Source organism: Meleagris gallopavo, chromosome 29 (genome assembly GCF_905368555.1).
Source record: "Meleagris gallopavo chromosome 29, MGAL_WU_HG_1.1, whole genome shotgun sequence".
NCBI lineage: Eukaryota > Metazoa > Chordata > Aves > Galliformes > Phasianidae > Meleagris > Meleagris gallopavo.
Window position 1 is genome coordinate 3,379,338 of NC_139432.1, and position 27,709 is coordinate 3,407,046.

Consider the following 27,709-nt stretch of genomic DNA (forward strand, 5'->3'; position numbering starts at 1 on the left):
TGGCAGTCCATATGGTTTATGGCTGTGGGATGCTACCTGGATTGGGGCAGCTCAGTGTGCCCCACGTGGTGCTGAGCTCCATTCCAGGAGTGCTTTTGTGGAGGCAACTCCATCCTCATTGCCCACAGTGGAAGATTGCCAATCAATCCCAAGCTCTTCAGCCGTTTGCTTTCCCAACAAAGTTGGATGGACAAAAGCTTTTCGTCATCCAGTAGTTTTGCTGTTGGTTTTGTTTTCCTTTGTTTGCACGTGAAAGAAAAAAAAAAAAAAAAAAAAAAAGAAGAAGAAAAAAAAAAGAAATAAAGTTTTTCCAATTGAAAACGTCGGTGGGCTCCGATTTGTCCAAGGTCTCAAAGAGTCGCGACATCCGACAGCTCGTGTGTTGTGTCGGCATTTCTGCCTGGCTTTGGGAAGGCCAACACCATTCGTGCTGCCATCTTTTCCACTATGTCTGAGATTTCTGTCGTTCTCCATAGAGAGCTCATCATCACACCTGGGTACCCGGGCGCAGGGCTCCTGGCTCACAAGAAATTACGAACAACTTAACTTCTCTTTTCATTAAAAAAATAAAATATTCAAGACTATCAGCTTTTATATAAAATACCAGCAAGCCCCCCACAAAAAAAAAAAAAAAAAAAAAAAAAAATCAATTGCTGAGGTAACGTCATACCTTGAGGTAGCTTTTTTTTTTTTCTCCTTTTCTTTTTTTTTTTTTCCTCTTTTTTTTTTTTTCCCTCCTCTCTTGTTGCTCAAACACACGGCTATACCTCACCCCAACTCCTGGCCTCACCCCACTGCTGCTGCTGCAGTGCCCCCAGGGACAGTAACCGCTGCTGTGTCCCCATCTCAGCTCAATGGGAGCAGTCTGGTTTAAGAAGAAACAGTACAGAATCAGTGCGAGGTTCACCCCCACCTCCCTCCTTATCACCTCCATTGGGGCTCGCCCTGCTGTCCCCAATGAAATCAGAGCTTTTTGCTTTCTCCCCCCGCTCCCCAGTTTGTGGGACAGCACCAGCGCTGAGTCCCCAATGGGGCCGGGTGTAGGGGCAGCACGGTGCACACACAGCCCCATAGAGACACGACCCGGCCCCGTGTGGGGCAGTCACAGCAGTTACTGTCCCTTCCCAATACTCAAATATTAAAAACAAACCATTAAAATATATCTAAAATATAAAAATCCTCCTAAGAGTGACGGGAATCAGGAACCACCTTACATTCGTTTGACGGATCTATTTGGTATGGTCGTGTGAGAGGGGCTGTTCTGGCTGCAGAAAGAAGAGGGTGGTGGTGGTGACTGTGGGCTTTGTTGTTGTTGTTTTAAAAATAAGAAGAAAAAAAAAATAAAGCTTCAGACGTGCCAAATTTCAAAGTTTTTTTTTTTTTTTTTTTTTTTTTTTTTTTTCTTTTTTGCCCCCATCTGAAGAGATTTGGGGAAGGGGGGGGTGGGATACACCACAAACAGCCCCACGAGGGTTAACACCAACCAGCATCCTCCAGCTTTGCTAATGAAAATATTCCATTCCCCTGAGTGTTTCCCTCCCCCACCCCCCCAAAAAAACCAAAAAAACAAAAAAATCATTGCATGTGGCTGAGCCCACGGAGATACCAATGGGATTTCAGGGCACAAATCTGTACTGGGAGGGGAAGCTGAGGCTGAGCCTCCGGTCCCAGCAAAGCCCCAAATCCCTCTGGCTCTGAATCCCAGACCTGTTTAGCTCCCATTTCCCATAAAGTGATTACTGAAGGATGGACGTTCATTCATGCTTCCTACCAAGCGGGCTGTGCTTTGTTCCTATGCTTTATTGCTGTTGCTCAGAGGGAGGAAAGTAAAAAAGCAAAGCACTTCCCTTGCCCCTTCCCTTCCCAGGTCGGCATTTCTGCAGTTAAAGCTCTGCATCCCATTCTGCCATTAGTTCATAGGCCAGGAAAAAAAAAAAAAAAAAAAAAAAACCAACAAAAAAAACCCACGATGACAAAAAGAGAAAACGAGCCCAAAACTCCCCCCAAAAAACAACTCCTTTCAAGTAAACTAACATAAAGAAACATTCAACCAAATGAAAAACTAAAAAGTTGTCCTGTAAAACAGAGGTCCTGCGTTGGTTCTTAAGGCTTCAGAAGGCACTGCACTGCACACACAGCACAGGGGAGAGGAAAGCTCTCCTTTCGCCCACCCTTGGGTGCTGCTGACATGGAGGGCTGCAGAGCTCCCAGGGGATCCAAATCTATTTGGCACTGTGGAGTTTTCCTCCCCCCTCCCTTCAGTCCCTCACAACAGATCTCATTACCAGTGGAGAGGGGTAGGGGAGGGTTGGTGATGGTCCACTGGAATTTCTGAAAAATTAAAAGAAAAAAAGAAAGAAAAATTTCTAAAAAAGGAAAAAATAAAAAGGAAAAAAAAAATTAAAAAAAAAAAATGGATCCCAAAGGTTTAACATCACTCTGGGAACATCTGTCAGCCACGCTGCTGAGGCAGAGAAGGGACTGAGGGAGGGATGGGGAAGTGAAGCTGGGGGGAGCCCTGGGGGAGCCCCAGAGGCCCTGAGATGAAGGCAGGCAGTGCCTGCAGGGGCTGAGTGCAGTGCCTGGTGTTGGGCTCCATCCCCCAGCCCCGCAGCACCTCCCGCTTCGGTTCAGTACAGTGTCAGCACATGGAGCTAAAAAATGGGTCAGATGGTGCAGTCTGGTTCTTAGCCCCGTCCCTCTTGCCTTGAAAGCCAATCAAACTGCCTTTTAGTGTCGACCAGTTAATGAAAACAATTGCATCTGTCTATGGTAACTGATTCCCAGCCACTCTTAAGCCTGGCATTGGCTTGTTCCACTTTTCACATTGGTGTCAGTGCTGCTCTCATTTCCTCCTCGCTTGCAGCTGGCCGCTCTGTCCCTTCTGATGCTGCTGCTTCACCTGGGCCAGGATGTCCCGGATTTTGCGCTGTGCCATCTGTGGATGAAAGGAGCAAAAGGAAAATGCAAGGGAAATGGCACCGAGTGCCACGAGGAATACAGCTGAATGGGAAACCATTGGTCAACCAGGTTACCATTGGCCTTCTTGGCCTGCAGGGCACATTGCTGGCTCGTGGTCATCCTGTTGGCCACCAGGACCCCCACGTCCTTCTGATCAGAGCTCCCTTCCAGCAGCTCAGCCCCCATCCTGTACTGATGCTGCAGTTATTCTTCCCCACGCATAGCCCTGCACGTGTCCTTGTTAAATCTCATCACATTCCTCTCTGCCCAACTCTCACTAACCAGCATCACAGCCTTCTGCGAGCATCAGCCACTCCTCCCAGCGTTGCACCATCAGCACACTTGCTGGGCGTGCATTCTATCCCTTCCTCTGGGTCACTGATGAAGATGTTGAATGCATATACACACACCCCTCACCCCAGCTCTCCCTCCTGCCCACACCACTCCACAAAAGCACACAAAGACGACAGCAAGCAGCAGCAGCCAAATGCAGAAAACACTTTCATAGGAGGAAGCAGCACTGAACACAACCCCTTACGAGCCATCAGAGACTCCACCAGCACCGAGCTACCGGGACCATACCTGGCTGGCATAGAAGTGCCCGATGATCTTCACAATGACCTGCTCATTCTCATCAGGGGTCTGATCCCGTGGAACCACCACCTCTGCAGCCGTCAGGTTCTGCAGCTCATTGACCTGCAGGGAAGGGACAGAGACCAATATCACCACACAGTGCGGAAGAGACCCCCTCTCCCATCCCAAATGCTCCCACCCCCTTCCAAATGTGGCTTTGCTTACAGTTTTGCCCCCTTTGCCAATAACCCTCCCTGCAGCCGAGGCGGGGACACGGATGTGCGTCTCCAGCTTCACTTCTTCCTTCGGCCCAAAGAAGTTCTCCTCCTTCAGCTTCCCATAAATCCTGCCTTGTGCCTGCAGAGGAGGAGAAGCAGCATCAGGCTCTGCTCAAGGTGCCCTGTCCCCACATATCTCCATCCCAGGGACAACAGATTCCCTCCCCAAATCCCAGCTCCTCAGAGCTTTAAGTCATCTGAATCCCAGGAAGGCTGGTGCTAAGACAGGTCTCAGTGTCACACTGGGGAGGGCTGACTTTGCTGCTTCTTCCCACCCTGAAGAAGGAAAGGGGATGGTGGAGGAGGCACTGGGTGACTCTGACACCCCACTGTGATGGCAAGAAAGTGAGGGGACCTTGAACTGAGCTTCTGGAGGGCCTGTGATGACCACCATGCGCACTTTGGAGTCCGGTGTCTCTGGAGGTGCAATCTGGAATGGGGGAAAGAAACAGTCACTGCAGCATCCATGCACATCACCCAGGTTTTTAAGGTGATTTCAGCAGCAGAAAGGCACCCAGATCAGCAACAGGTGCTGGCAGGAGACTGCTCCTTCACGAGGTGACACTACCTTAATAGAGGCACTTGCGAACCGGGAGAGCTGCTTGATGTGCTGGCCCTTCTTGCCAATGATGGCACCAACTGCTTGGGCAGGGATGAAGACGTGTACGGTCTCCTGCTCGGGAGGCTGAGGACACAGAACCACCGCTCAGAGCTCACCACCAGGATCCACGCCCCAAATCCCCCCCCTAGCAGTGTCACCCATACCATAAGCGATGGCCTTCAACTGCATTTGCAACAGGTGAAGAGCACAGATCCTGCACACACATGGATGTGAGCATGCTGAAAGCACCGCAAGGATCCTCAGCTGTGCACCTACCATGAAGGAGCTGTATGGAGCAGCCCCGGAGACGCTGCTGGGAGGAGGAGGTACTGCGTTGGAGGAGGCAGGGAAGAGGCCGACAGCAGCCAGGTTAAGGCCAGGGATGAGATGAGATTGCAGCTGAGGGAGAGAGGAGAGAAAAGCTCATTGCTTGTATCGGGGCATCCTCTTAGAGCACACTGGAGGGGAGGTAGGGCAGGAACCCTGCCTGGCAGAGCTGCCGTCCCGAAGCTGAGCCGCACTCACGCTCATGGCCGCGACATCGTTCTCGTAGGCTTCTCTCACTTTCTTCATGATCTCCTGCTCTGCTTTGCAGCAGTTCTCGATGGAGCCCTTCACTGTGATCGTTCTTTCAGGGTTGTACAGGGTCAGGTCCTGCAAGCTGATGGGAAACCAGAGTTACACCAGCGCTGGCCAGAGCAGGGAGCAGCATCATGGTTTACTGCCTGTGTTCGTGCTGCCTTCCTCAAAAACATGCTTAAAGGATAATGATATGAATAATGCTAAAGAATAGAACCCCAGTTCTGACTGCTAAAAAAAAAAGAAAAAAACAGCTCCACAGCACAGCTCCAAGGGGAAGAGGAGGGGAATTCAGGAAACACACAGGTGTATCACGACAGTTTTGGGAATCAAAGCACTCGTGACAGGCTGGCTTCCCAGCAGGTTGACAGGAATCTCTTTGCTTTCCTCACATCTCCCATATCTGCCTCCCCACTTCCATCTGCCCCAGGTTGGGAAAGTCCACCCTGCTTTTCCCAAAGACATCAAGGAGCCCTTACGATGAAATGGTGATTTTTGTCTCTGTATCCTGCTCCACTTTCTTCAAGTTTCGCCCTTCTTTGCCAATCAGGCGCCCCACAAAGTTGTTATGGGCCAAGATTTTCAGAGGCACTTCATCAGCTCTTGAGAGAGGAACGGGAAAAACAACAAAATTAAAGATTACAGCAGCCAAAAGAAGAGGGATTGGGTGCAGAGTGACGGGGAAGACCATGTCCCCTTGCTCAGAGTCCCCCAGTTCTCCCAAGGCAAGGCTCCCACGTGCAAACTGGAGCTCTGAGTGCTGGGATGGTAACAGCCCAGCAAGGAGCTGTAGATACAACCTACAAGCACAGAGGGGTAGGGGAAAAAAACTTACGTCTTCGTGTCCTTTGCCTCCTTCTGCATGATCTCCAAGATCATTTTGCAGGCAGCAGAGCAGCCCTCAGGGGTGGAGTGGATGCTGATGGCTTTTTCTGCAGCTCCTGCGTTCTCCTTACGGTGAACATCAATCCTGCAAGCACAGCTTTGATGTCAGAGTGGGCACAGGGCAGAGGCTCTGCAGCTTCACAGCATGTGCTGGCTGCTCTGCTCCTCCAGCATCCATGTAGGCTGCTGAAGTGCAAGCTTAGATGTACACAGGAAAGGAAAGAGCAGTTAATTCTGGGCTCAACATTCCAGATAGACACTGTAGCTAGAAGCCCCATTCACAGAAATCCAAGTGAGACATCAGAATCTATTTATTTTAAACAACATGAGTGATCACATAGCAGAGAATAGATCGGTTGCTGGCAGATGTGAAGTGATGAGCAGTGCATCCCATCTCAGATAAAGCCCTCCTTGGGAGAGAAGAGGAAAGACACGTGGGACAAAACCACACTCAGCCTCATAAATCACTGCAGACCACTCCACTAATTAGAAGCAATGTGGGGGGAAGGGTAGGGAGACTCACTTGGACTGTGTCTGCTTGGTAATGTTCCTGATGGTGGCCCCTTCTTTGCCAATGATGGCACCCACATACTGTGTGGGCACCAGCAGACGGAGCGGGATGTCCACGGGCTGCTGCTTGACTGGAGCCCCTGCTGTGACAGGGGAACCCTGCCGGGGGGCACCTCGGGCCCCAAAGCCACCCCGACGCCCGTTCTCTGGGCCCTGCACTGACTGCTCATCAGGGATGTAGGAGACCTTCAGCACGTGGTTCTCCAGCTGGTGCCCGTTCAGCTTCATGATGGCTCTAAAGCAAGGAGAGAAGGGGTTGGGGTCAGGGGATTCCTACCCTTATAGTCCCCAGCAAAAGGCAGCATATCAGCACCAGCCCACCCAAAATGGGACAAATCCACCCAAAATGGGTCAAGCCTTGACGTAACACCCTTTGGGAAAGAACTGGGAATGGGGCACAGAGATGTCATCAATGCCACGGGGACCTGGCACAACTTCCCACCTGGTCCAGATGGAACAAAGTGCTTTAAGTGGGGGGGGATTTCCAAGCAACCAAGCCTGGGGAGGGGATGGGAGCAATGGGTGAAAACAAGGAATGATCCCCAGGCTCTCCTCTGCCTTGCAATATATTGGTTGGTATTTCAGTTGCTGGTGGGGATTTGGGGACTGGCTGCAAGAGCTGAAAGCTGTCGATAGATGGGGCTGGCAGCAAGAGAAAAGCAACAGTTCTGGCCACAGCTCTGCACAGCTCTCCTAACTTCTATGGAGAGAAGTCAAACTGAAGGTCTCCAGAAAGGGCTCAGTGACTCCCTTTTGGGCTGCAAAACCCCACAGCTGAACGGAGACAAATAACCCCATCTCTGCAGGATGCAAAGGGTCCAAAGACCCTCCATAAAGCAGAAAAAGATGGACAGAAAGGTCTCACATCAACATTATTACTTTTTTCTTGAGCTGTAATTACTTAAATGACTTCAGCACAGGAAAATCTCCACTTTTCCTTATTAAAAAGTTGGTTTACTTTACTTTACTCTTTGAACTGCACAAAAAAAGCCTAACTTGGACGTCCTCTAAAGGGCTCCAATTCTACCCCAACCCCACCCCACCCCAACATGAAGGTGAACAAAAAGAAATCAAGGCAGAAAGGAGGATATTTCTCAAATATTTGCAACCCCAAGTTGATGAATTCTAGGACGGCCTGACTCCCAGCAATGGAAATCCCCTTTTCTGTCCCCAGGGAAGGGGCAGCGGGCCACGGCTGGTCCATGAGGTGGCCGTGGGGCACTTACTGCCTGGTCTGCTCCCGGTTTGTGTAGGTGACATTAACCACGGCAGTCTCACTGTCTGTGTTCACTGCAATAAGAGAGGCAGAAATTAGAGCCAGCATGAGCAGCCTGGGCCATCATGCATGATCTTTGGCCACTAGAAAGTGCCTATGTCTGTACAACCCATCCTGCTTTATTACAGGGATGTCCTTGTTTTGGCCAAGCAATAAGAGGACCCGCTGACCAGACTCAGACATCTTTAGCCATAGATACCTCTAACAAAGAACAACAACTTGTCTGTCCTCTCCCTCCTCCAGCCCCGAATAGCTAGGGCAGAAAATACTTAAGCAACAGCACGTTGGCTCCTTCTTTCAGTCTTACCTTGCTCACAGTTTTCTACAGTGCCATATTGTGCTAGCAAGCCATCCAGAACCTGGGAAACAGAGAAAAAGCCCATTATACTGTGACAATAGGGACAGATCCAAGAAATACAGTCAGTCAATAAAAGCAGCTTTCTGGTCATTAAGATTTCACAAGCAATTAGATGAGCAAAGCTGCTGTGTGCCCCAGGATGTTGGGTCAACAGGCCCCAGAACCAGAGCTGGGAAGGCAGCAAGAAAAGGAAGAAGTCCCAACAGCTGGAAGGAAGGATTCGTGTTGTTCCTACAATGGATAAATCATATAATGCTGTTATTAATGGGGATTTTGTTGGTAGATCTTGCATTGCTTCTACCAGCTGAATTGAATCCTGCATAGAAGAGGAATAGCTGCATGGATGCAAGGATACAGCACCATTAAACCCAGTTAAAAACAAAGAAAAGGATGAACCAACTGTAATCCCAAGTGCAGAAACCCATAGGGGAGCCCATCCTTAAAAGTGCCCCACACTTCTCAGTGCAAGTCCTTGTGTCTCAGGCTCCTGCCCTGCTCCCTCACCCCCTTACCTCCCATCGCAGCTGGGGTGGGATATTTCGGATTTGAATTTTCCGGCTCCTGAAAGAAATGAAAAGCGATCAAAAGCCAGATTTGGTGTCAGCAACGCGTCCATCTCACACTGAACTGCTCCTCATTGATGTACCTAATCAAGCTTTACATTCCCACATGCTCCCGGGGTTTCTGATGGCTCTCTGTTAATTACACCCTGCTAGGTTCTGCATTTTCACTGCAAGCTTCGCTGTGAGCAAGATGCCCAAATCCACCAACCTTCCTGCACCGGCATGGCTACAAATGCTGAGTTCTGCCAGATTGATTACAAGGATTAGAAAACCAAAAAAAAAAAAAAAAAAAAAAAAGGAAGCCACACAGTCATTTAACCTGAAAGCAAATCTGGAGCATGAAAAGGAGACCATGGGGACGCCCGTGGCACCTGGAAACTTGGCTCCAGCATCCCAGTTGGTCTAAGATCGCTCCTCCACTCACATTTTTGGCTTTTTCAAACCTAATTTTTGCTAAAATAGAGTTTTTGTGGGAAAATTTGATGCCAAATTGACCCAGGAGGTGCTGCCATGGATTGCTGTGGGTCCCTCGGGCAGCTCCAGCACCCACACACAGCCACACTGTTGCCACCCCAGGGCCTCCACCAACACAAAATGCTGAGAAATGATTTTCTCCTCACCGTTGTGGTGTTTCCACCACATGGTGCTGCCATCTCTTGCAGTGTCAGCACCCCAAGTGCTGTGTACAAGCAAAGGGATGAGGAGCACACCCAGCTGAGCCTCACATCCGAGCTCACAGCACCCAGAAAAGCACTCACCCTGCAGCAAAAGCACCCATGGGTGCCCAGGAACATCCTTGGAGGATGCAGCTTTATGTGGGCAAATGCAGCAGCACAATTCCTTTCGGTTAAACCTCTACCCTCCAGCTAAAGTCACTGCAAAACGCTCTCCTTGATCACTGCCCCTAATTTCAGCACCCTAAAGCTCAGCATCTGATTTAAGACCCAACCTGAAACGAGCATCTAAGCACAGTGGGAGATGGTGCCTATCTGCAAGCTCACTGAATATGGAACTGAAAGAAAGGGAAATGGAATACTATGACCATCACATGCAGCTCAGCACTGGCATCACTTTCTGGGAGAACACCTCTGGACCTGCACTCATCATAGACCTGGGTTTCCAATCCAAAATATTTGTGAATGTTTGAAATAATAATTAAAAAAATAATAGTAAGAATGAGAGAAGATGAAATTCTAGATTTTTATCCTCTCCAGAAGGTTCAGTTTATCAATGAGAAGAAAACAGTCGGAAGCAATCAGTTCAGGTTCAGACCAGATGGATAGAATGGCCAAAAAGCTTTGGGGCTGCGCTGCCATTAGAAAGACAAAAAGGAAGCAAAAAAAAGATTTTCAGCACTCCCATCAGCTCAGCTATTGGGAAGTCTCCAAAACACCAAATTTTGTTGCTGCTATGGAGGCAAACTGGGTGGATGAGGAAAAAGTCCTGAACCCTTAAAACTGCATCGCATCAGGAGGGATGAAGGGAGAAAGGGGGGAGGGGAGCACGCTATGAAACCAGATCCCTTGTTTACATGCTAATCCGCATCCCAAAATGAATGAGAGAGAGAGATTAAGAAATTCAGAATGCAAAGAATGCCACAGTCCAGGGAGGGTCACAAGGATCTGAACTGATGGAGGAAACCACGTCTCCAACCACCCACCCCTGCCCCAGAAACTTCTCCAGATAGGTCCAAGCATCCGCACAGGCAGAGCATGTGTTCTTCATATACGTGATCAGAATGAAATGCACCACGGAGAGAAAAGAGCCATTTATGTCCCCGCACTGTCATTCTGCTGGTGGCATCTCATTTTCTCCCCCTTAAAAAGGAAAAAGAAAAAGCCCCTCCGAGGAGCCAGCACCCTGAGCGCTCACTGCCCATCTCCATCAGTGCCCATCCTGCAGAAGGGCTGCATGCCACAGGGCAGCATCCTATGGGGCAGCATCCCATCTGGAGCCAGCATCACTCAGCCCTGAGGTCCGGCTCAGCTCCCCACACTGCATGGAAATCTGCCTCCCGAAGCACAGCCCCTACTCAGCTTTGGCTCCTTTGGAGCCCCGTGGTTAGAATTACAGAGGAAGTCATGAATAAATAAACCCATCTATTTGCTTTGCTTGTAAGCAGGTCCGACTGGATTTAAACCCTTGTCGTGAAGTGCCGCTCTTTGGAACAGCCCAGTTCTGCTCCCTCCGACCTCTGCTCCACACAAGGCTTTACTCCAAATAAATAACTCTGCTCATCGCCGATTCCTGGCTTTTTATTCACCGTGTGCCAGAGCTGGAGCTCCTCTCATCGCTCGCAAACTCAGCACACGACCTCAGCTGTGAGCTGGGAGTGAATGGATGGGGGTCTGCACACAGGGGAAAAAGCGGGGAGCAGCTGAGATGGTTGTGAGCAGAGAACTGCAGGTCCCAGGAATGCATCCCGGTGTCACCTCCCTCCTGCTTCGTGCCAACACTGCTCTCTGTGCCCACGGGATGTTAGCAGCCAACTGTGGCAGTACTACAGCAGTCACAGACCTGCAGAACTGCCCAGCAGCCCAACGCAGACATCCCAGCTCTTCAGAGGAGCTGACACCTTGGAAATCAGGAACTGAGCAGCTTGATGCTCTCAGCAAACCCTCCCCACTTCTGGATAGGGCGTGCTGGGAAGATAAACGCTCAAACTGATGCAAAGGGATGGAGCAAAGTGCTACAGAGCAACCTGGAGTGTCCAGGAGATGAAGGAGGTATCCTCATCTATCCAGTGCAAATCCAATGGAGATTTCTTGCCCTCGCCTCCTGTGCCCATCAATGCAGCACGGGGGGTAGAGCACGTGGCTCAGGAGAAAAGCATACCAGCAACACCCTCTTATCCAGAATGCACAAACCAAAGCAAAGCTGCTTTTTTGAAGAACCAGCCCTGTCCATGGACAAAATGTCCTCTGCTGCTCCCCAGCAGCCCCGAACCCAAGGGGAATCACTCTCATTCTATCCCACTGCACCCAAAGCCCTCCCAGCATCGCTGTCAGTGTTGCAGCAGCAGCCACACATTCAGAGCTGCCCATCCCACGTGGGCATACAGTGCCGTGTGTCACACAGACAGGCAGAACCCTCAGCAACAATCTCAAATTAGATCTGGTTCTGTTTGTTTGTTTGTTTTCAATTTTTAAATCTCACTGGGAAATACCCCAACAATAGATTCAGCTGTCGGGATCTCCTTTCACATCGAGGAGGGTGGCCAGAGCCCTTCATTAAGAACTTGCTGGCACTTCCCCCAGGACTGGCACAGAAGCAATGACAGGGACCCAAGCAGGGGGCACTGACCTGCTCCAAGCCGGGCTGGGAGCCAGCAGGAGGATGGAGCCAGCTGCCACAAGCAATGGCAGAGCACCACCAGGGCAGCCTCTTCTTGCTCAGGGTTTCTCTTCCCTTTTGCAAAAGACCCAAGTGATGCTTTTGAAGCGATGCTCTAAAAGGCAGAGTTGCTCCTTGTTGCATTGCCAGGGGAAAAGGGTGCTCAAAGAGGAGCATCATCGTGCCTATGGCAGAGCAGCAGCAGCTGTGATAAAAGTCAGGTGTCTCCCCATCCCACCTCACCCTACAGATGTGCTTCCTTCCAGAAAGTGCATGGAGGTGGCACCCCACCAGCATGGCAGCGAGCATGCAGTCGTGCTGCTTTTCATAGTCACAGAACGGCTTGGGATGGAGGGGACCCCGAAGATCACAGATCAATTTGACTTGGAAGGGACCACTGAACCAGATTTTATCCAGACAATTTGATTTCTCTTTAGTCCCAAAACACGTGGCCTCTTCCTGCTGGAGAAAGTTCCAGCCCCAAGTACAACGAGCAGCCAATAGCCCACCCTGTGTTACAGCATCAGCAATGGTGGGTCAAGCTGCACAGATCCACCAGAGCTGCACATACACAACACAAGGCTTCTGCAGGATGCTCCAATACATCCAATTCCTCCCAGATCTTTCTCCACTCCCTACCACAGATTCCTGAAGACAAAGGTGATTGGGAGCACCAGGGCACTGAGAACTTCCAGTAAAGCACAGCCAGGCACCAACCATAGCCCCCTCCTCCCAAAACCATTTCTGGAGCTCCTGGGGACAACAAGAGAACGGCTAAAGCTGGAGAGACACCAGGAGACCCACAAGAACTGAACAACGTTCATGATGGATATTCAATCAAATGCAAATGTTATGCAAATTTAGGGACTGAAAAAAAAAAAAAAAAACAGTGCATCCCTGATTCAATTAACAGCATTTATCTAGTTAAGCTTTGATTCAGGAAAGCACTTAATCCTGTGCTTAATGTGTTGTTGGTAGTGGTTCTTAATGTTTTAAACACTTCTAAATAGGAAAACGTGGTTGCTAAGACACAAACATTGCTGGGGGACTCAGCAAAGTTGTAGCTGAAATCACGAGTTTTTCCCATATAAACTGATATACTTTGAATTTGTCAGCATCTCTGTGAGGTAGGAATATCATCCCTGTACAACCTTTATTGATAGTGAGATAAGAGCACAGAGAGGGAAGAACCTGCTCCCCATCACACCTCTGAGCACAGCCCAGCAGGGCTGTCCAGGTGGGATCTGCCCCAAGCTTCAGCCAATTTGCCTTTGATTTTCACTGTCCCTTAAGCTGACACGGCTCTCAGCTTCCCCAGGTGGCATTAAACTCACTGACACACAAGGCAAAAAAAGAAAAGAAAAGAAAAGAAAAAAAACCAGCAACAACCCAACAACAAAACCATGTCCCAAATTCACCAGGTGATGCTCAAGGAAGCCCAGAGTCAATGCTTCCTTGGAAGCAGCATCACTAAAGTCTGAGTGATACTGAACCAGAGGCAGAGATATTGGAATTTTTTTTCTCCTGCTCCTCCCAGAGGTGCTGCAGGTTCAGGTTCGGTTTTAGTAGCCTTTGTGGTTTGGTAGAAAAAAGCCTCAATGTAGGCATGAGGAAGAACAACAGAAAAGTCTTCTCTTAAACTTGTACTGAAAGCAGAGCTCTGAGATTTGGAACCATCACATACAGCACTGCAGGTGCCCTGTGCAAAACCATGATGCTTTTAGACCTCAATTTAATGCAACTGAAGCAGCAAACCAACTTTCTGCAATATCCTCCACTGTGATACACGTGGCTCCTATCACACCCTTCATTCTGGAACCATCTTATGCTCTTTCAAGCTCATCCCTTGCAGATTTGATCTAGAAACGATCCAGAAGGCCCCTTAGGAAGTTAACAAAGACACTCAGCTTCTTGCAGCAGGAGAAGCACAGAAGTAAATCAGCCCTGGGATTTTGGAGGAATGCATCCTCCATGCAACAGCCTTACACAGTCCCACAAGCTTAGCTGGCAGTTATCTCTGGCAAGCATACACAACATGATTAATCCTTCCCATCAATCATCCCAGCAACCAGAATTTGATCTTGGACTAATAAATCTGTCTAATTGGTCTCTCCCCATTAGCTCTTTTTTTGGAATCACACTTAATGACTGATGAGATTTTTCGCAGAGATGCCAAGAATGAGAAGTTGTCCATGAACACCCCTTGAAAAGCCTGGAAAACTCGTTTTTGAAAGAAGTGCTACAGCTCAGGCACAGAAGGAAGAAGTGGTTGATGCCCAAAGGGAAGGACTGATCAACGCCCAGAGCTGTAAGAAATGCTGTCCCATATTCCCTCCTTTATGAACCTGCTGTGCTACCTCATTCCATTCCCCCACTGACCCCAGGTAGATGGTGCTGGCACGGAGCTCGTGTCAACCCAGCTGAATGCCAACATCTCACACCTCAAAAGATCAAGAAATCTCAAAGAAGCCTCACAAAACCTTGATCTTCAACAAGCCCATAGGAAGCCTGATGAGCCCCCAGACCTCTGCTGTTAGTCCTTGCCAAATCAATACAAGTATCTGCAGACAGGACAAGTTGAACAGTAAGGAATAGAGAGGAAAGACGGACGGATTTTATGCAACGCATCCATTATCTTTCCATTCTGATTTGCTGGCAGGTTGCCATTTATTGAAAGACTCTTTCTGATGCTCAGGACACGTCCCAAAGCCAAGCCCAATTACACTTAGTGGGTTCTCACAACCCAGCTCCAAGTCTGACTGGGATGCACCAGTTCCTTCCTGGCAAACTCCAACCACAGCAGCTCACATCCACTCCTACTGAGGTGCCAGTAACACAGGCGAAGAGGCTTTCAACTCTTAAGAAGATCTGATACTGCAAATCTTAAATTGACCTTCATCCAATCTGACCCTTGAGCTGGTGCTGGCTGCAACAGATGTGGGAACATACAAAATGCTTCGAGGCAGTTTTCCTGCAGATATTACACAGAGAATGGAAAAGAAAAACGATGACTTGTCTCTCACCTCATCTTTCATTTGCATGTCTCAAAGCACGTCTGAAACCATTACCCTGGAGAGCAGCACAACCACCACTAAAGCAGTGGGGTGAGGGAACATGCAGCAGCATCTGCTCATCCTCAAAGCTTCAAAGCCAGCATTTCCAACTCCACTGCTTTTTGGTTTGTGTCATTTTTTGTTCATTTTTGATTTATCGCGACCACATTCAGAGCACTGCTCTTCACCCACCATGACTGATTTTGAGCAGAAAAGATCCTAAAGGCACATTCATGGCTCTTCTCCCAACCTCACCTCCAGGACCCACAATAGATGCCAGCCTGCCAGGTTTCCTGCTGTCCTCCCTCAAATCTAACAATGCATTAAAAAAAAGCTCAGATGGCACGAAACCCACAGCGTGGTCATCTCCACCCCCATCCCTTTATCACCACCCCCTTTAGGATGCAGGAGCCGAGGTTTCAGCTGGTGGCACCCACTTCTCTTTTCCACCAGAGGGCACTTCTGCCCTCTTCCAGTTCCCAGAACGCCTTTCTAACTGGTTTCCAGTGGCTCTGATGGTCCTGTGAGACTGGGGCTGCTTCAAAGCCAATTCAGACACTGCAAACCAGCTGACATCAGTGGGAACCCCAAAGCCCATCAACACATGCTCTATGATGGCTCTTAAGCCACTTTAATTTGTTAATATTTAAGCATCTCTACCAGGTGATTGACAGGTGTCACTATATTTCACATAGCTTGCTTAGAGCAAGCAGTCAGGTCCATCTCTTTCTTCTGTTTCCAGTTCAAGGACAGTGGGGCATTGGCTTAGAGACCCTACAAGCAGCACAGGCTCATAGAAGTTTGAGCAAGGGAGATGGAAAGGGGTCCTGCTAAAACTTAGGGGAGTTGCAGAGATTCAGGTCCCCATCAACCTCAGGTGTGTCAGCAACCCTCATCCCTGGTGGGTACAGATCTGCCAGATAAAACTGGGTCCAAAAGCAATGAGGTGGTCACCACGCAGGGCTGTGCACTGAATCACTTTTCAATCTAAATCAGGCTAAAACAGCACAATCACCGCACGCAGAAAAGCCCTCAATGATCCAAGTGGACTTGTCATATCTAGTCCAAATTCTGAAGTTATGAAACAGATTATCCTATTTCATGAACTTAATGCAAGGGCATCCCTTTCACCAAAACTCAAGTTGAAACCCAGAACGCCATCCTCAGATCTGCCAGTCATCCCAGTTTGGGCAATGAGGTGTCGTGAGGCTTTTCAGCCTTCCGATAACCAGCAGAGGGTGAGACAGCTGCAAGCATCCCACATGGGATCTCCCATTGCATCCCTCATCACATCCAGCAAGGCATCACCCATTGCACTGCCCACCCCCCCGTGGCATTGCCCATTGCATCCCCATGGCATCATCTACTGCATTTCTCATCGTATCCCACATGGCATCACATCACACTGCCCACCAGCTGTGGCATTGCCCCTTGCATCCCTTATCACATCCCTCATGGCATCACCTATCACGTTTCTTATCATACCCCACACGGCATCATCCATTGTATTGCCTGCCCCCATCCCTCACTGCATCCCCATGGCATCACCTATCACATTTTTCATCATATCCCACAAGGGTGGGTTTGGTGTCACCACCAAGTCTGTGGTTGAGCCCAAACCGGGTTAAAAGTGCTACATTTTTTTCCCCACTAATAAATGACATCAAAATGCTTCCATGCTTCTTCCTAAAGAGAAGGTAAGGAGAACCAAAAAACGAGATTAAAAGTGCAAGTGGGGCTTTTTTCCCTCCATTTCCAGAACAAATTCCTTCGGTCCTCAGTGTTTCGTACAAGGCAACACAAACGGTGCTCAGACCTTCCTGGTCACCTCCACACTCCAGAGCTGAACGAGCAGCTGAAGAGATGCACATTTTCCAGATGGGGAAATCTATCTTCCACATCATCCATTTCATTTTGTGTTTTGTTTTCTATGTATTTACAACGAGAGGGTCGGGATTAAGAGGAGAAAAGGCTGAAGCTCGGGTAAGACAGAACAGCTGGGAAACTGCAAGGATGGGACTCTTCTACTTTGCTGCTGCCCATCTCATTACAGAGGCACCTCAGCAAAGACACTGAAAGCCCACCAGGACTTTGGCACAGACAACATGAAAAGCCAAACCAACCTCCCTCCCCCCTCAACAAACTCAATGCACCGTTAGGGAAATCCTGCACAAAGCTCCCGAATATCTGATCTGGATTTTTTCCTAAGTGAATTCCCCACAGACACGTTCATGCCCTCTCTCCCGTCTGCCTTCCATAAACATTCACATGGCCAAGTTTTACTGGCACAAACAGCGGCAGAAAGCGGCTCTCAAAGCCTCACGAACAACTTTTGGGGAAGCTAAACATAAAGTTTACACCGTGCAAACAGGCAGGGCAGGCAGGCAGCAGGGCAGGATGGATGAAGACTCACCAACACAAATTTCTCATTCAAGCCACAGTTTTAAAGAAGTTACAGCAGCTCACGCTCCACAAAAGGCATCAAATAGAAAAGGCACAGCTGCTGGCACCTTTGCCATAGACAAGGGGCTGCAGATGTTGGGGAAATTGGGTGATTATTGGTTCTGCTGTAACCAAATCCTCATCAATGACTGCACGACATCCACCTGATGCTGTGTGCTTGCGCTCAACTTCAGCACAGATCTCATTATAGCACTGAAACAGAAGCATTAACTTTGACAGGGCAACTTCCCCATTTAAAAGCACGTCCTTTGGAGGCTTGTGAAGCTGGGTCTAAAAGCACAAAACTTATTTGAGGGCTTTGGCTTCTTCTGGAATTACTCCCCAGTAAACAGCTCCATAAGAGCACATGCAGCAGCCACAGCTTCTTCCCTACAGAGGACATCACAATTTTCTTTTATTCTTTGATCATTTGATCAATTTGTTTGTAAATACTTTTATGCCTGAGGCTTGAACCATAGACAAGAAAACATACATTCACAAATGTTTATATATGTGTGTATATACACACAACTCTATTCATTCTGATGCCTAAGTCTGCTTAGACACAACCAGTATTAAACAAGAAATAATCTGGGTAATACTGACAGCCCTGGATGCAGAACATCAGAGCTCATCCCACCTTGTGAAGTTTCCTGTTAGAGATACAACATTTCCCAACACCATGCAGGTATTTTGGGAGGTTATCTTAATACAGATCCCAGTTATTTGCAGGTGGATCTCTGCACACAACCTATCCAGAAGGTCTGATCCCACAGCCCTGAATCACACAGGAATTGAAGCAAAGGCAGTCACTTTGCAGGTGACACACGATAGAGAAAACACAGACAGAAAGAAGAATGGAGAGCTCCTGTAGCACTCCATCCCCAGCTCTGCACAATGAGACTGCATTTCATCCCTGAATGCTGATCTCAATGCACGCTCACCAGCAGGATCTATGCTTCCCAAATTCCTCATCTCAGAAGCCTTACACCCCAAGCACTTCGTGCAGTGGCTCTCAGTGCAGCTAAAAGCACAAAAGCAGTGGGACGAGCAACTTTCCTGGATCTGAGAGCCTGCACCCATGGCATTCATCCCCCACCTCGGAGGCCCTAAATGCAGCTGCACCCTCTGAAGCACCAGCCCCAGAGGGATAATGCTGCTTGAGCCTTCTGGCCATCACCTGGTGGATCCACAATCCGGTAAGAGAAACCACAACAGGCAGGTTTTTCAGGAGTACCCAATGCATCAGGTGCTATAATCACTTCTGAAAATGCAGCTTTTCCCGAGATGCTTAATCACAGCTTGGAAAATCTGGCTCTGATTGCAAATACAAACCCAGCTTTGAGTGCATTTTTCAACTCTGGATCTCCATTCCCCCACCTGTCCTACACTCCACCAAGGAGCCTGCTCCCAGAGAAGCTACACTTCCAACTTATAACAGCAAGCTGCCACGGGGGACCTTCATCCCAGTCAAACTTGCTCCTTTTAGTGCAAATCAACTTCACTGCAATCTCCAGCACTGTTGACACTGCGTGGTGCCACTGGATGGTGCAGGATCTGCTCCATGCATGGAGCCCTGCCAGCTGCACACGCTCCTGCTGCATGGCTTGCTGCTGCTTTTATTACAGTTGCACTGCAGCACTGGGAGCTCAACAAAGCTCGTGGAAACTGCAGACCTGATTCTTCCAGGGCTGCACGTGGATTCAGTTTTGTTCCCTCCAGTTGCTTTCCTCCGCACAGACCGGGCAATTAAAGCAAGCAGAAAAGTGTGAAATTTCAGCTCTGACCATGTCAGAGCTCCCAAGTGTCAGTTACAATAAAATAAATGACCCATTTCCTGATGGATTGCGAGGGCTCCTCCGAGACGAGCGGACGGACAGATTTCCCCGCTTGTTTATTTTCTCTTTTTCTGGCAGAAAGGCTGCACTCCTCTGCTCTTTGGCATCGAGGGCTGCAGCAGCTTGGGATGCTCTCGCTCCTGTGCCGCTGCCCTGGCAGCGCCCTCCTGGCTGCTGTCCCCAGCAACACCCCTCCTCTTGAGCCCTGCCAACTCCTGGCACATCTCCTTCTGCAAGAAGCTCCAGAAAACCCACTCTGCTCTTCTTGCAGCTCCTGAGAGGCAGCACCCACCTGCAGATCCCACAAAACCCCCTCTCTGAGTGCCAGCACCAAACCCGACGCTCTCCAAACGAAGCCAAAGTCCAGGGGATGGGACAGGGTTGTGCAGTGTCACCTATGGTGAGGGCTGACAGGAGACAGCATGGAAGCATCCAGTTAAAAGAGGGCTCAGAAGAGAGCTGGAACCCCTGAGAGACCCTTTCCACAATGCCCCATTTGTTGCTGGCTCTGTCCAGGGGAAACAACAAAAAAAACGAGTGGGCTCCAATTAAAGCGCGATTTTTCATTTTAATCTTTCTATTTAAAATTGCTAAGATCCCTCCAGCATCTTCAGGAGTGTGCTAAGGATGCTGAACACAAACAGACAGCAAAGCAGTTTCCTCTCCCATTCAGTAGGTGATTAAATCAGAAAGACGATGCACCCCGGGCTTAAGACCACCAGCTTTAAACAACACCTGACACTCAACTTCCCAATGGAAGAACGCTTTGTTTTCCCAAAGGTTGTACCAATGTCTGTGTGCTGCAAACCCTTTTGCTTTGGTCTGGAGCATCTCCACCAGTTCCACAGCAGGGCTCAGGGACTCAGAGGGTCTCTTTCCTGCACCCATCCCTCACTGGGTTGTTGTTTTTTTTTTTGCTGGGTCTTGAAGCTGCCCAAACAGAGCAGCTTGCACTGTGCCAGAAAAGAAGCAGCAAGGGCAGAGTTGCACCCACATCCAAAGCATTGCTTATAGAAATGAGGAGATTCTGCAATCCCCCCATAGCACCGGAATACAGGGACAGTTTTCAGATGAAGCCCAGCAAAGATTTCTGAGCTAAATTCACAACACTGTACATACACTGGGAATGCCCAGATGATGCAGGAATGCAGTCGGGATAACACAACACACAGATTTCTGGAGCAGACAGGAACAGCCCCTGCCCCAGGTTTGGGCTTTTAACTACTTTAAAATAAATTAAATTAAAATAAAAAGGAGAAAAACTTCCCTAGCGAGCAGACCATCCCACAACTGCCTCTGCAATGCATCTCAGAGAAGCAAAAAGCAACTCAGAGCAGAGGCAGGATGCTGCAGGATGTTACCCCCAGACCTCCAATGTATTTTTCTCCTGCCCTCGTTGTTTTCCTATTTTATCTTCTGTTCTAATTTGCTGGGAAATGCATTTTTAAACCCCGCAGGCACTCAGTGCAGGATTCCTCCAGGTTCACAAACACATCAAACTGGGCAGAATAAGGATTTAAAGAGTAAAAAAAAAAAAAAAGAGGAGGAGGGATGAATCCTGCACAACTGCATTTCTGCTGTTCCTCCCCCACCACTACCCCTTCTTTCAGCCCAGTCTGTTTGGTGGCTGGGAAACCCCTCCCGCCCCCAAAACTGAAAGATTCATGCAGTTCAGCAGGGTGACTTAGGAGCTCACACCTTCACTTTAAGCTATCAGTGCCTCCAGGTATGCTGAAAAAGAGAGTTTTCACCTGCAACGTTCGATTATCTTTTCTTTCTCTGCTGAATCAAAACCCCTCAAAAGTCTCTGCAACTCGTCCAAAATGCATTTCCTCAAAAGACAACTACAAAAATCAGGTCCACAACTCCTTTCTCCTGCTCATCTCTCATCTCTTCCTCACTTTTGGGAGCAGCTCTGGTGTCCCCCAGTGCTTTGCTACACTTCAGGCTCCCATTTCTCCCCATCTCCAAACCAGAGCTCTACCAAACCAGCTGTTTGATAAAACCAGCAGCATCGTTAGGAAAGGAGGAAAAAAAAAAAAACAACCAAAAACCTTTCCTAGCTGCCTTGAAGTAGCAGGCAGACATCCCCAACTTGCTACATTCAGCACATTTGGAAACAAGGCACGTGTTGTGGAGGGGCTGCAGGCAGTTCCTCCTTGCCCCCCCTCCCCATCTCCCCCAAACTGCAGAGCCCTGAGCCAACCCCATCCTCCCAAACCTCCCCCCCCAAACCCACTGCTGACTCTGGAAAACTTTTAACATTTCTGGGGGCTCGGGCTGGAAGAGAAGAGAGCAGAAATCCTCTCCTTTTTTATTTTATTTTATTTTTTTTCATTCTGAAAGGTCTCAATTTTCAAAGCAAGTACTTTAACCCCACTTCTCTTATCCATATCTCTGAGCTTTGTTTGCTTGTTTTTTAACCTAAAAGGCAAAGACAGAAACACAGGTTAAACTGGAGAAGGAAACTCAGCCCTTGGAATCGCCACTGATGTGGCAGCTCTGTTTTACTGCTACCAAATTTATTCTTTTCTTCCGAATTCCAAAAAAACTCAAACACTTAAAGGGCATCCAGGCAGGACAAACTCCATCTTCAGTGGTATCTAAACTTGAGGCTGCAGAACTTATGGCTAAATTGCAATTTCTTGCCCTTGCTCCTGCTTGGAGAAGGGGAAATAAGGAGGATTTCTTTAACTTCAGACTGCAAACTGTTAAATACATTCCTCCTTCCCCAGTATGTTAAAATTGGTTAAATTACCCCAGCTCTGAACCTAATTGACAAAACTTGCTGACAAATTATTAATCCCTAATTGAATTACAAATTATTTCTAGTTTTTCTACCTGGAAATCGTTAAAAGGCATTAATTCCCAAGCAATCTCAGCAGTCCAAATTCAGTACTGCGGAGCTCCTGGATCAAAAATGGGCACTCAGATTAAATTGAAGAACTCAATATTACCACCACCGTTTGGGGGAAATCAAGAGAAACAGGAACAAACTGAACCACATTAAACACCCTTAGAAAGGAGCTCTTCTCCTGCCTCTCCATTTCCATACATTGCTGTGCATAGGGGTGTTCCTAATTATTTTTTAATAAGGCTGTAACTTGTAAAACAGACCTGTTTTAAGGGGAATTATCTTAGGAATGGATTAAGAATATGTTTTGTCTCGATGTTCCGGAGAACACCTTTGTTTGACGTGAAAAAGAACGACCAAACTTTTTTCTTTCCCCCCCGTTCAATTTCCACACAATTAAAATTAAACGGGGGGAGAAAGGCACATTTTCTGATTGCTATTTACAAACAAAGAGAGCACGCTAGCTGCTATTAAAAGTCCTACATTTTTCCATCACAATTAATTGCACGATCACACACGCAGGGTTTCAAAGAGATTTCAAACAAGGACTAAAAGAAAACGCAGCTTTGGGGTTTCTCCATCCAACTCCATGCACCTTCACGTCCTCAACACCATTTCATAATTCCCACCTCCACCCAGGAGCTCACTGACCCTTCTGAACGTGAGTGCTTCAGGAATGACCTCTGCTTCAGAGCAAAACCCTCCCAGCTTTAAGCCTACTGCCTCTTATCAACCCAACTCCCTCTTCCCCCCAATTACTCGGTTTCATTCTCTCTGGTCGACTCACTTCCACATTCCTCATATTTGGAATGTCTGCTTGATGGATTCACTTTTTTCCCCCCCTCGCCCCTCCTCCTTCCTTCCTTCATTCATTCTTTCTAATGCTCTCTACTGAGCTCTTTTCAGGTTTGGAGCTCCCACCTCTACCCCCATACTGATTATTTTATTTTTTCTAATCTTGATTTGGAAAACCAAACTTTTTTTTGTCTTAAAAAACACGTATTTTTCATTATTTTTAACCTTCCAAAGAATAAATAGTAATCATTTTTCAGATTGCAGAAAACACATTTTTAGCTTTCCTCACTTTCTTCCATCAGCAAAGTTACAGAAAAAACTCCAAAACAGCAATAAATAATGGTTAGACTTAATTAAACTCAGAGTTTTAAATGAAACAACGTATTTATCAGCAACGCCTTTTTTTTTTTTTTTTTTAAAGAGTGATATTTTAAAGTTTTGCTGTTGTTTTCTCTTTTTTTCAAAATAGCTCCCAATGATTACTAAGATAAGTTGCAGCTTTGGGCGTTATTTGGGGGGGAAAAAAAAATTCACTGTAATTAAACAGCTCTAAATCAATTTATCCTTCTTGTGAATCGCTCTCTCACCCCATATTAACAAATTCTCTATTTTTAACCCATTCCTGCTGCAGGACTTAAGGACAAGAGGGGTCTTAATGAAGAAAATACACCAGCAGGGGAGATTTATTTACAACACGTAATTTCATCGTATGCATTTCTCCCCAAAAGCACCCAGCTCAGTTCTCCTGAACTTCAGCATTTGCAATTTCAATGAAAAGAAACACAGCCATAGAGCTGAGTTTTATTTTATAGGTTATCTGCAAAGCACATCGTTGACCATCACTTTCTTTCCCGCATTTCTACATTAAAATAAGTAGATCTAAACACGAGGTTGGGGGGTGGGGGAGGTGGGTTTAGATCACACCAAAACCCATCTGATTTTGTCCTCTCTGCTCACACTTAATTAACCATATCCTGCTCTATGTGCTTTTAAACTGGAAAATCCAGTCTTAAAAACAAGCAGAAAGAAAAAAAAAAAAAAAAAAAGAAGGCAACAACTTCAAAAACAGAGATGGTGCCATCACTTCAGCCTTTATCCAGAGAGAAGGGAGGGAAGCAAAACAGGCAGAAAAGTCCACCAACAACCTGCAGAGTTTGCAGCTGTGCCACAGTTGCCTTTGCTGACCCAGAAACACAAACTGGCATCCCAAAACTGAGGCAAAGAAACTGTAGCAACCTCTCCACCGAGCATCCAGCCACCCCATCTCGGCTGATGAAGCGATTTCCAGCAAAGCACATGAAGAAAGTCAACAGCAAAAATGGCTCCTGCAGCTTTAAAGGCAGCGGATGGGGCTATGGGGCTCAAACCAAAGCCCCTTCTCACCCCCAGCCCGGGATTTAGCAACCAAACGTAATGAATTGCACTTCTCCTGGTTCTCATTAAACCACGCTAACGAACCTTCCCTTTGCTTCCACCCATTGTAAAGTTTCACCCAGCATTTCTTTGAATTACAGACGCCAAAGAAATATTTACATTTCCATTGAATTTCTCCCGGAGTGCTCTTAGCAAAAGTCAGAGGGGGGAAAGAGGGGAGCAGGGAAATACTCTGAGATCTTCTCCACCCCCCAACCCCATTGATCACCAGAAGTACTACAAATAATTTAAAAAATCGTGATGCACCCCTCTCCCCCCCCCCTTTTTTTTTTCCCTGATTTATTTTTGAGCGTTATTACGTTACCCTTCACAGGATAATTGCCTTTCCAATAACACACTTAGATTCATTGATACTGGAGCCACAGGGAGACTCCGAGCGTTATAACGACCGATATCGATTCCCTTTCCACGAGGAGGGTCTGGAAAAACCCTACAGGGGACATTATTAAATGGAGTCCTGCCTTTAGGGTCGGCCCCACCACAAGGCACGGCCCCCTGCGAGGAAAGGACCGTCACCAAAAACCCACAGCCTCCCAGTGGGGCCGGGTCCACACCAGCTCCCCAAAGGGGTTCTCAGCCAGCAGAAAACCCCCGGAGTTTAGGGAAGAAGAGTTTTTCCTCTGCACCACGTTGAACGCCGGGGCGGCCGCCCCATCACGTGGCGGAGCGGCTGCATGGCCCAGCGTGGGCACCGAGCCTTGAGGAGAGCTCACCCAGCTCAGTGGGGGGATCGGAATCACCCCAAAGACCCCCACACAGAACACTGAAACCCCCCCGGGCCCAGCAGTTTGCTGCCTGCACCCTCAGGGCCCTCCAGGCTCGGCGTCCCGCGCGCCCTCAGCAACAAAGGGCCAAGAAGATGGGGAGGGCCGGGCAGGCCGCGACGCCCAGAGAGAGCGTGAAGAAATGGGGTTTCAGCCCCAAAAACAACAAGTTGGAGGGGCAGCCAGGAGCTGAGCCAGCACCCCACATGGCCGGGCTGAAACCTTGCACCAACATGCAGCCGGCCCCATTTTTATGTAATTATTGACGTTCGTTTTAAGCCCTCGCCCTCCATCCCGGCAAATTTCACCCGTGAAGGAGAAATAAGCAAAGTGTTTTTAAAAACTTGGCGGTTCTGTCGAAATAACAAAAGGCTTTTGGGCCCTTCTCATGGAGAGAGGCTGGGAAATTCTTCCAGTGCCACAAGTTTGAAAATCCCAACCCCAAACGCCATTCATCACTTGGGCGAACGGGCGGCGAATCGTCGGGTTGTTTTTTGGGGATTTTTTTTTTTTTTTTTTTTTTGTAATAAACAAACAGGAAAAAAAGACTTAAACCCAAAGAAAAGTTTCCTTTAAAAAGACCCTAAAGATAAGAAAGGGAACACTGATCCTCAGAACCGCTCCTCACCTCGCTGGGCCATACCCAAAGCCAAACCACCACCATATCTTCTTCCACATGCACATATTTGGATATAATTTTTTTTGCCTCCTTCCTCTTACGTTATTATTTCCCCCACTCCAAAGAAAAAAAATAAAGAAAATAAAAATAAAGAAAAAGTAATTAAAACACCGTATTACCTTTGCTTTTTAGGTACTGAGTGTTCAATCTCTAGCTGTTTTCCATGCAGCTCCACTTTCCCTAAAAATAAAATGTGGCTGTTTTGTATGATCTGGGCGGAGTGGTCAGAAAGCTTTGGGTAACATTCTATCATGTGAAACTTCCCATTTAATTTCAATCACTACAAACTGCACAAAAATGGGTTTTTTTTCTGTTCACAAGTGTGTTCTATTAAATATAAGGCTGACTTCTAATGCGGTGGGAGGGAGTGGTGAGTTCTGAACAATGTTCCTTAGGAATATTTAATTCTGTCCTTCATTCAGCTCTGATTCGAGCAAAAGAAAACGAAGAATAATATTTTGAGATCAATTTTTCGTCTTTAATTCCATGCATTTGAGCCGTGCAGAACTCCTCTGGGCAGATCACTCCTCCTCCCCATTAAAAGACTCGAAATTTTAACTCCATGCTACGAATGGATTTCTCTTTGAAAATGGGGCGGATTTCTACACCGCCGGTTTATTTATTAATTGGGGGCAGGGAAGGGAAGAGGGGAGCAGCAATGGGAAAAGCCCGGAGGAAGAAGCTTTGGGCGAGGGGAAAAAATTCCAACATTTTCAAAAATTCTCTGCTTCCCGGGGAGCTTTTTTTTTTTTTTTTTTTTTTTTTTTTTTGCCTCTTTCCTCCCACCCCCCCTTTCTGTCTTGCGAACAGCATGGCGACCTTCGCGCTCCTCCGCGCATCACATGCCCCAGGAAACCCAGTTTGAAATCAAAATGGCCAAAGTCCCACCCCACCGCCACTGTCGCGACGGGACCCCCGTGCCAAGCACCGCCGGGTCGGGCACCGTGCAGCCCCCCCGAAGCCGTAGGGAACCATAGGGAGCTGCGGGGGCCCCTCTCCTTCTTCCCCCCCCCCCCCCACTGCAGTTATTGGGGGAGAAGCGGGGTCTGTCCCCGCGCACCGCTCGCTGATGCAAACCTCGACGGGGCGTAACGGCCCGAACCCCCCCCCCGCTCCCCACCCGAGCCTGAGCCCCGACGAGGTCCCGCCAGCGAGAGTAGAAAGGGCCGGAGGACACCGCTTACCCGAAAAAGTTTCGATGGCTTTCATGGCCCACTGTTCGTCGGGGCAGTCCACAAAGGCATAGCCGGACTTAACCAGGAACTGCCCGCTGAAAGAGATCTTGTGGTCGTTGAAGACTTTCTCCAAGTCGGCCGGAGTCACGCTCTCGTTTAGGTTCCCGATGTACAGCTTGTTCATGGTGGCTGCCGGCGGGGGGCGGCGGACGGGCGGGCGGTGGCGGCGCGCCGGGGCTCGGAGCGCGGCTGCCGGGGGGGCTCCCACCGAACGCCCGCACCGTCGGACAGCGGCCGCCCTCTGCCACCCCACAGCCGGGGCGGGGGCTCGGTGCTCCTTTTCTTTGAACACTCCCTCCCCCCCCTCCTTTTTTTTTTTTTTTTTGCTTTTTTTTTTTTGTTGTTGTTGTTGTTGTTTTGGGGAGGGGGGATTCGGTTGGGTTTTGTTTTTTTTTTTTTGGTCGTTTGGCGGAGTTTTCCTCGCAGAGGGGTGCAGGCGGCTGCTGGAGGTGGGGGTTCCTAAAGGAGGGGGCGGCTGTAGAGGGCGACGGCAGCGGGGAGGGAGGCGGCGGCGGCGCCGGCTGCGGGGCCCCCAAAGCGGCGGAGCGGCACCGGAGTGTCACCGGACGCCTTTCGGCAGCCGGGCACCGCCTCTAAATAAAACCGACCTGGAAAATGAGTGAAAATGTTTGCGGGAG

At 48.4% G+C, this 27,709-nt stretch overlaps 1 protein-coding gene across 1 annotated transcript; it reads right to left on the bottom strand.

Moving 5' to 3' along the window:
• Positions 1 to 1,426: 1,426 nt before the first annotated feature.
• Positions 1,427 to 27,709, bottom strand: IGF2BP1 (insulin like growth factor 2 mRNA binding protein 1). Its single transcript, XM_085211060.1, has 15 exons — positions 27,021 to 27,709; positions 25,956 to 26,016; positions 8,594 to 8,642; positions 8,031 to 8,082; positions 7,674 to 7,737; positions 6,401 to 6,682; positions 5,828 to 5,962; positions 5,472 to 5,594; positions 4,939 to 5,074; positions 4,690 to 4,812; positions 4,381 to 4,497; positions 4,168 to 4,242; positions 3,760 to 3,891; positions 3,544 to 3,657; positions 1,427 to 2,938 (listed from the first exon to the last, which is right to left on the bottom strand). Exons 1-15 carry the CDS (start codon positions 27,193 to 27,195, stop codon positions 2,846 to 2,848), a joined length of 1,731 nt encoding a protein of 576 aa, XP_085067186.1. The 5' UTR covers positions 27,196 to 27,709; the 3' UTR covers positions 1,427 to 2,845.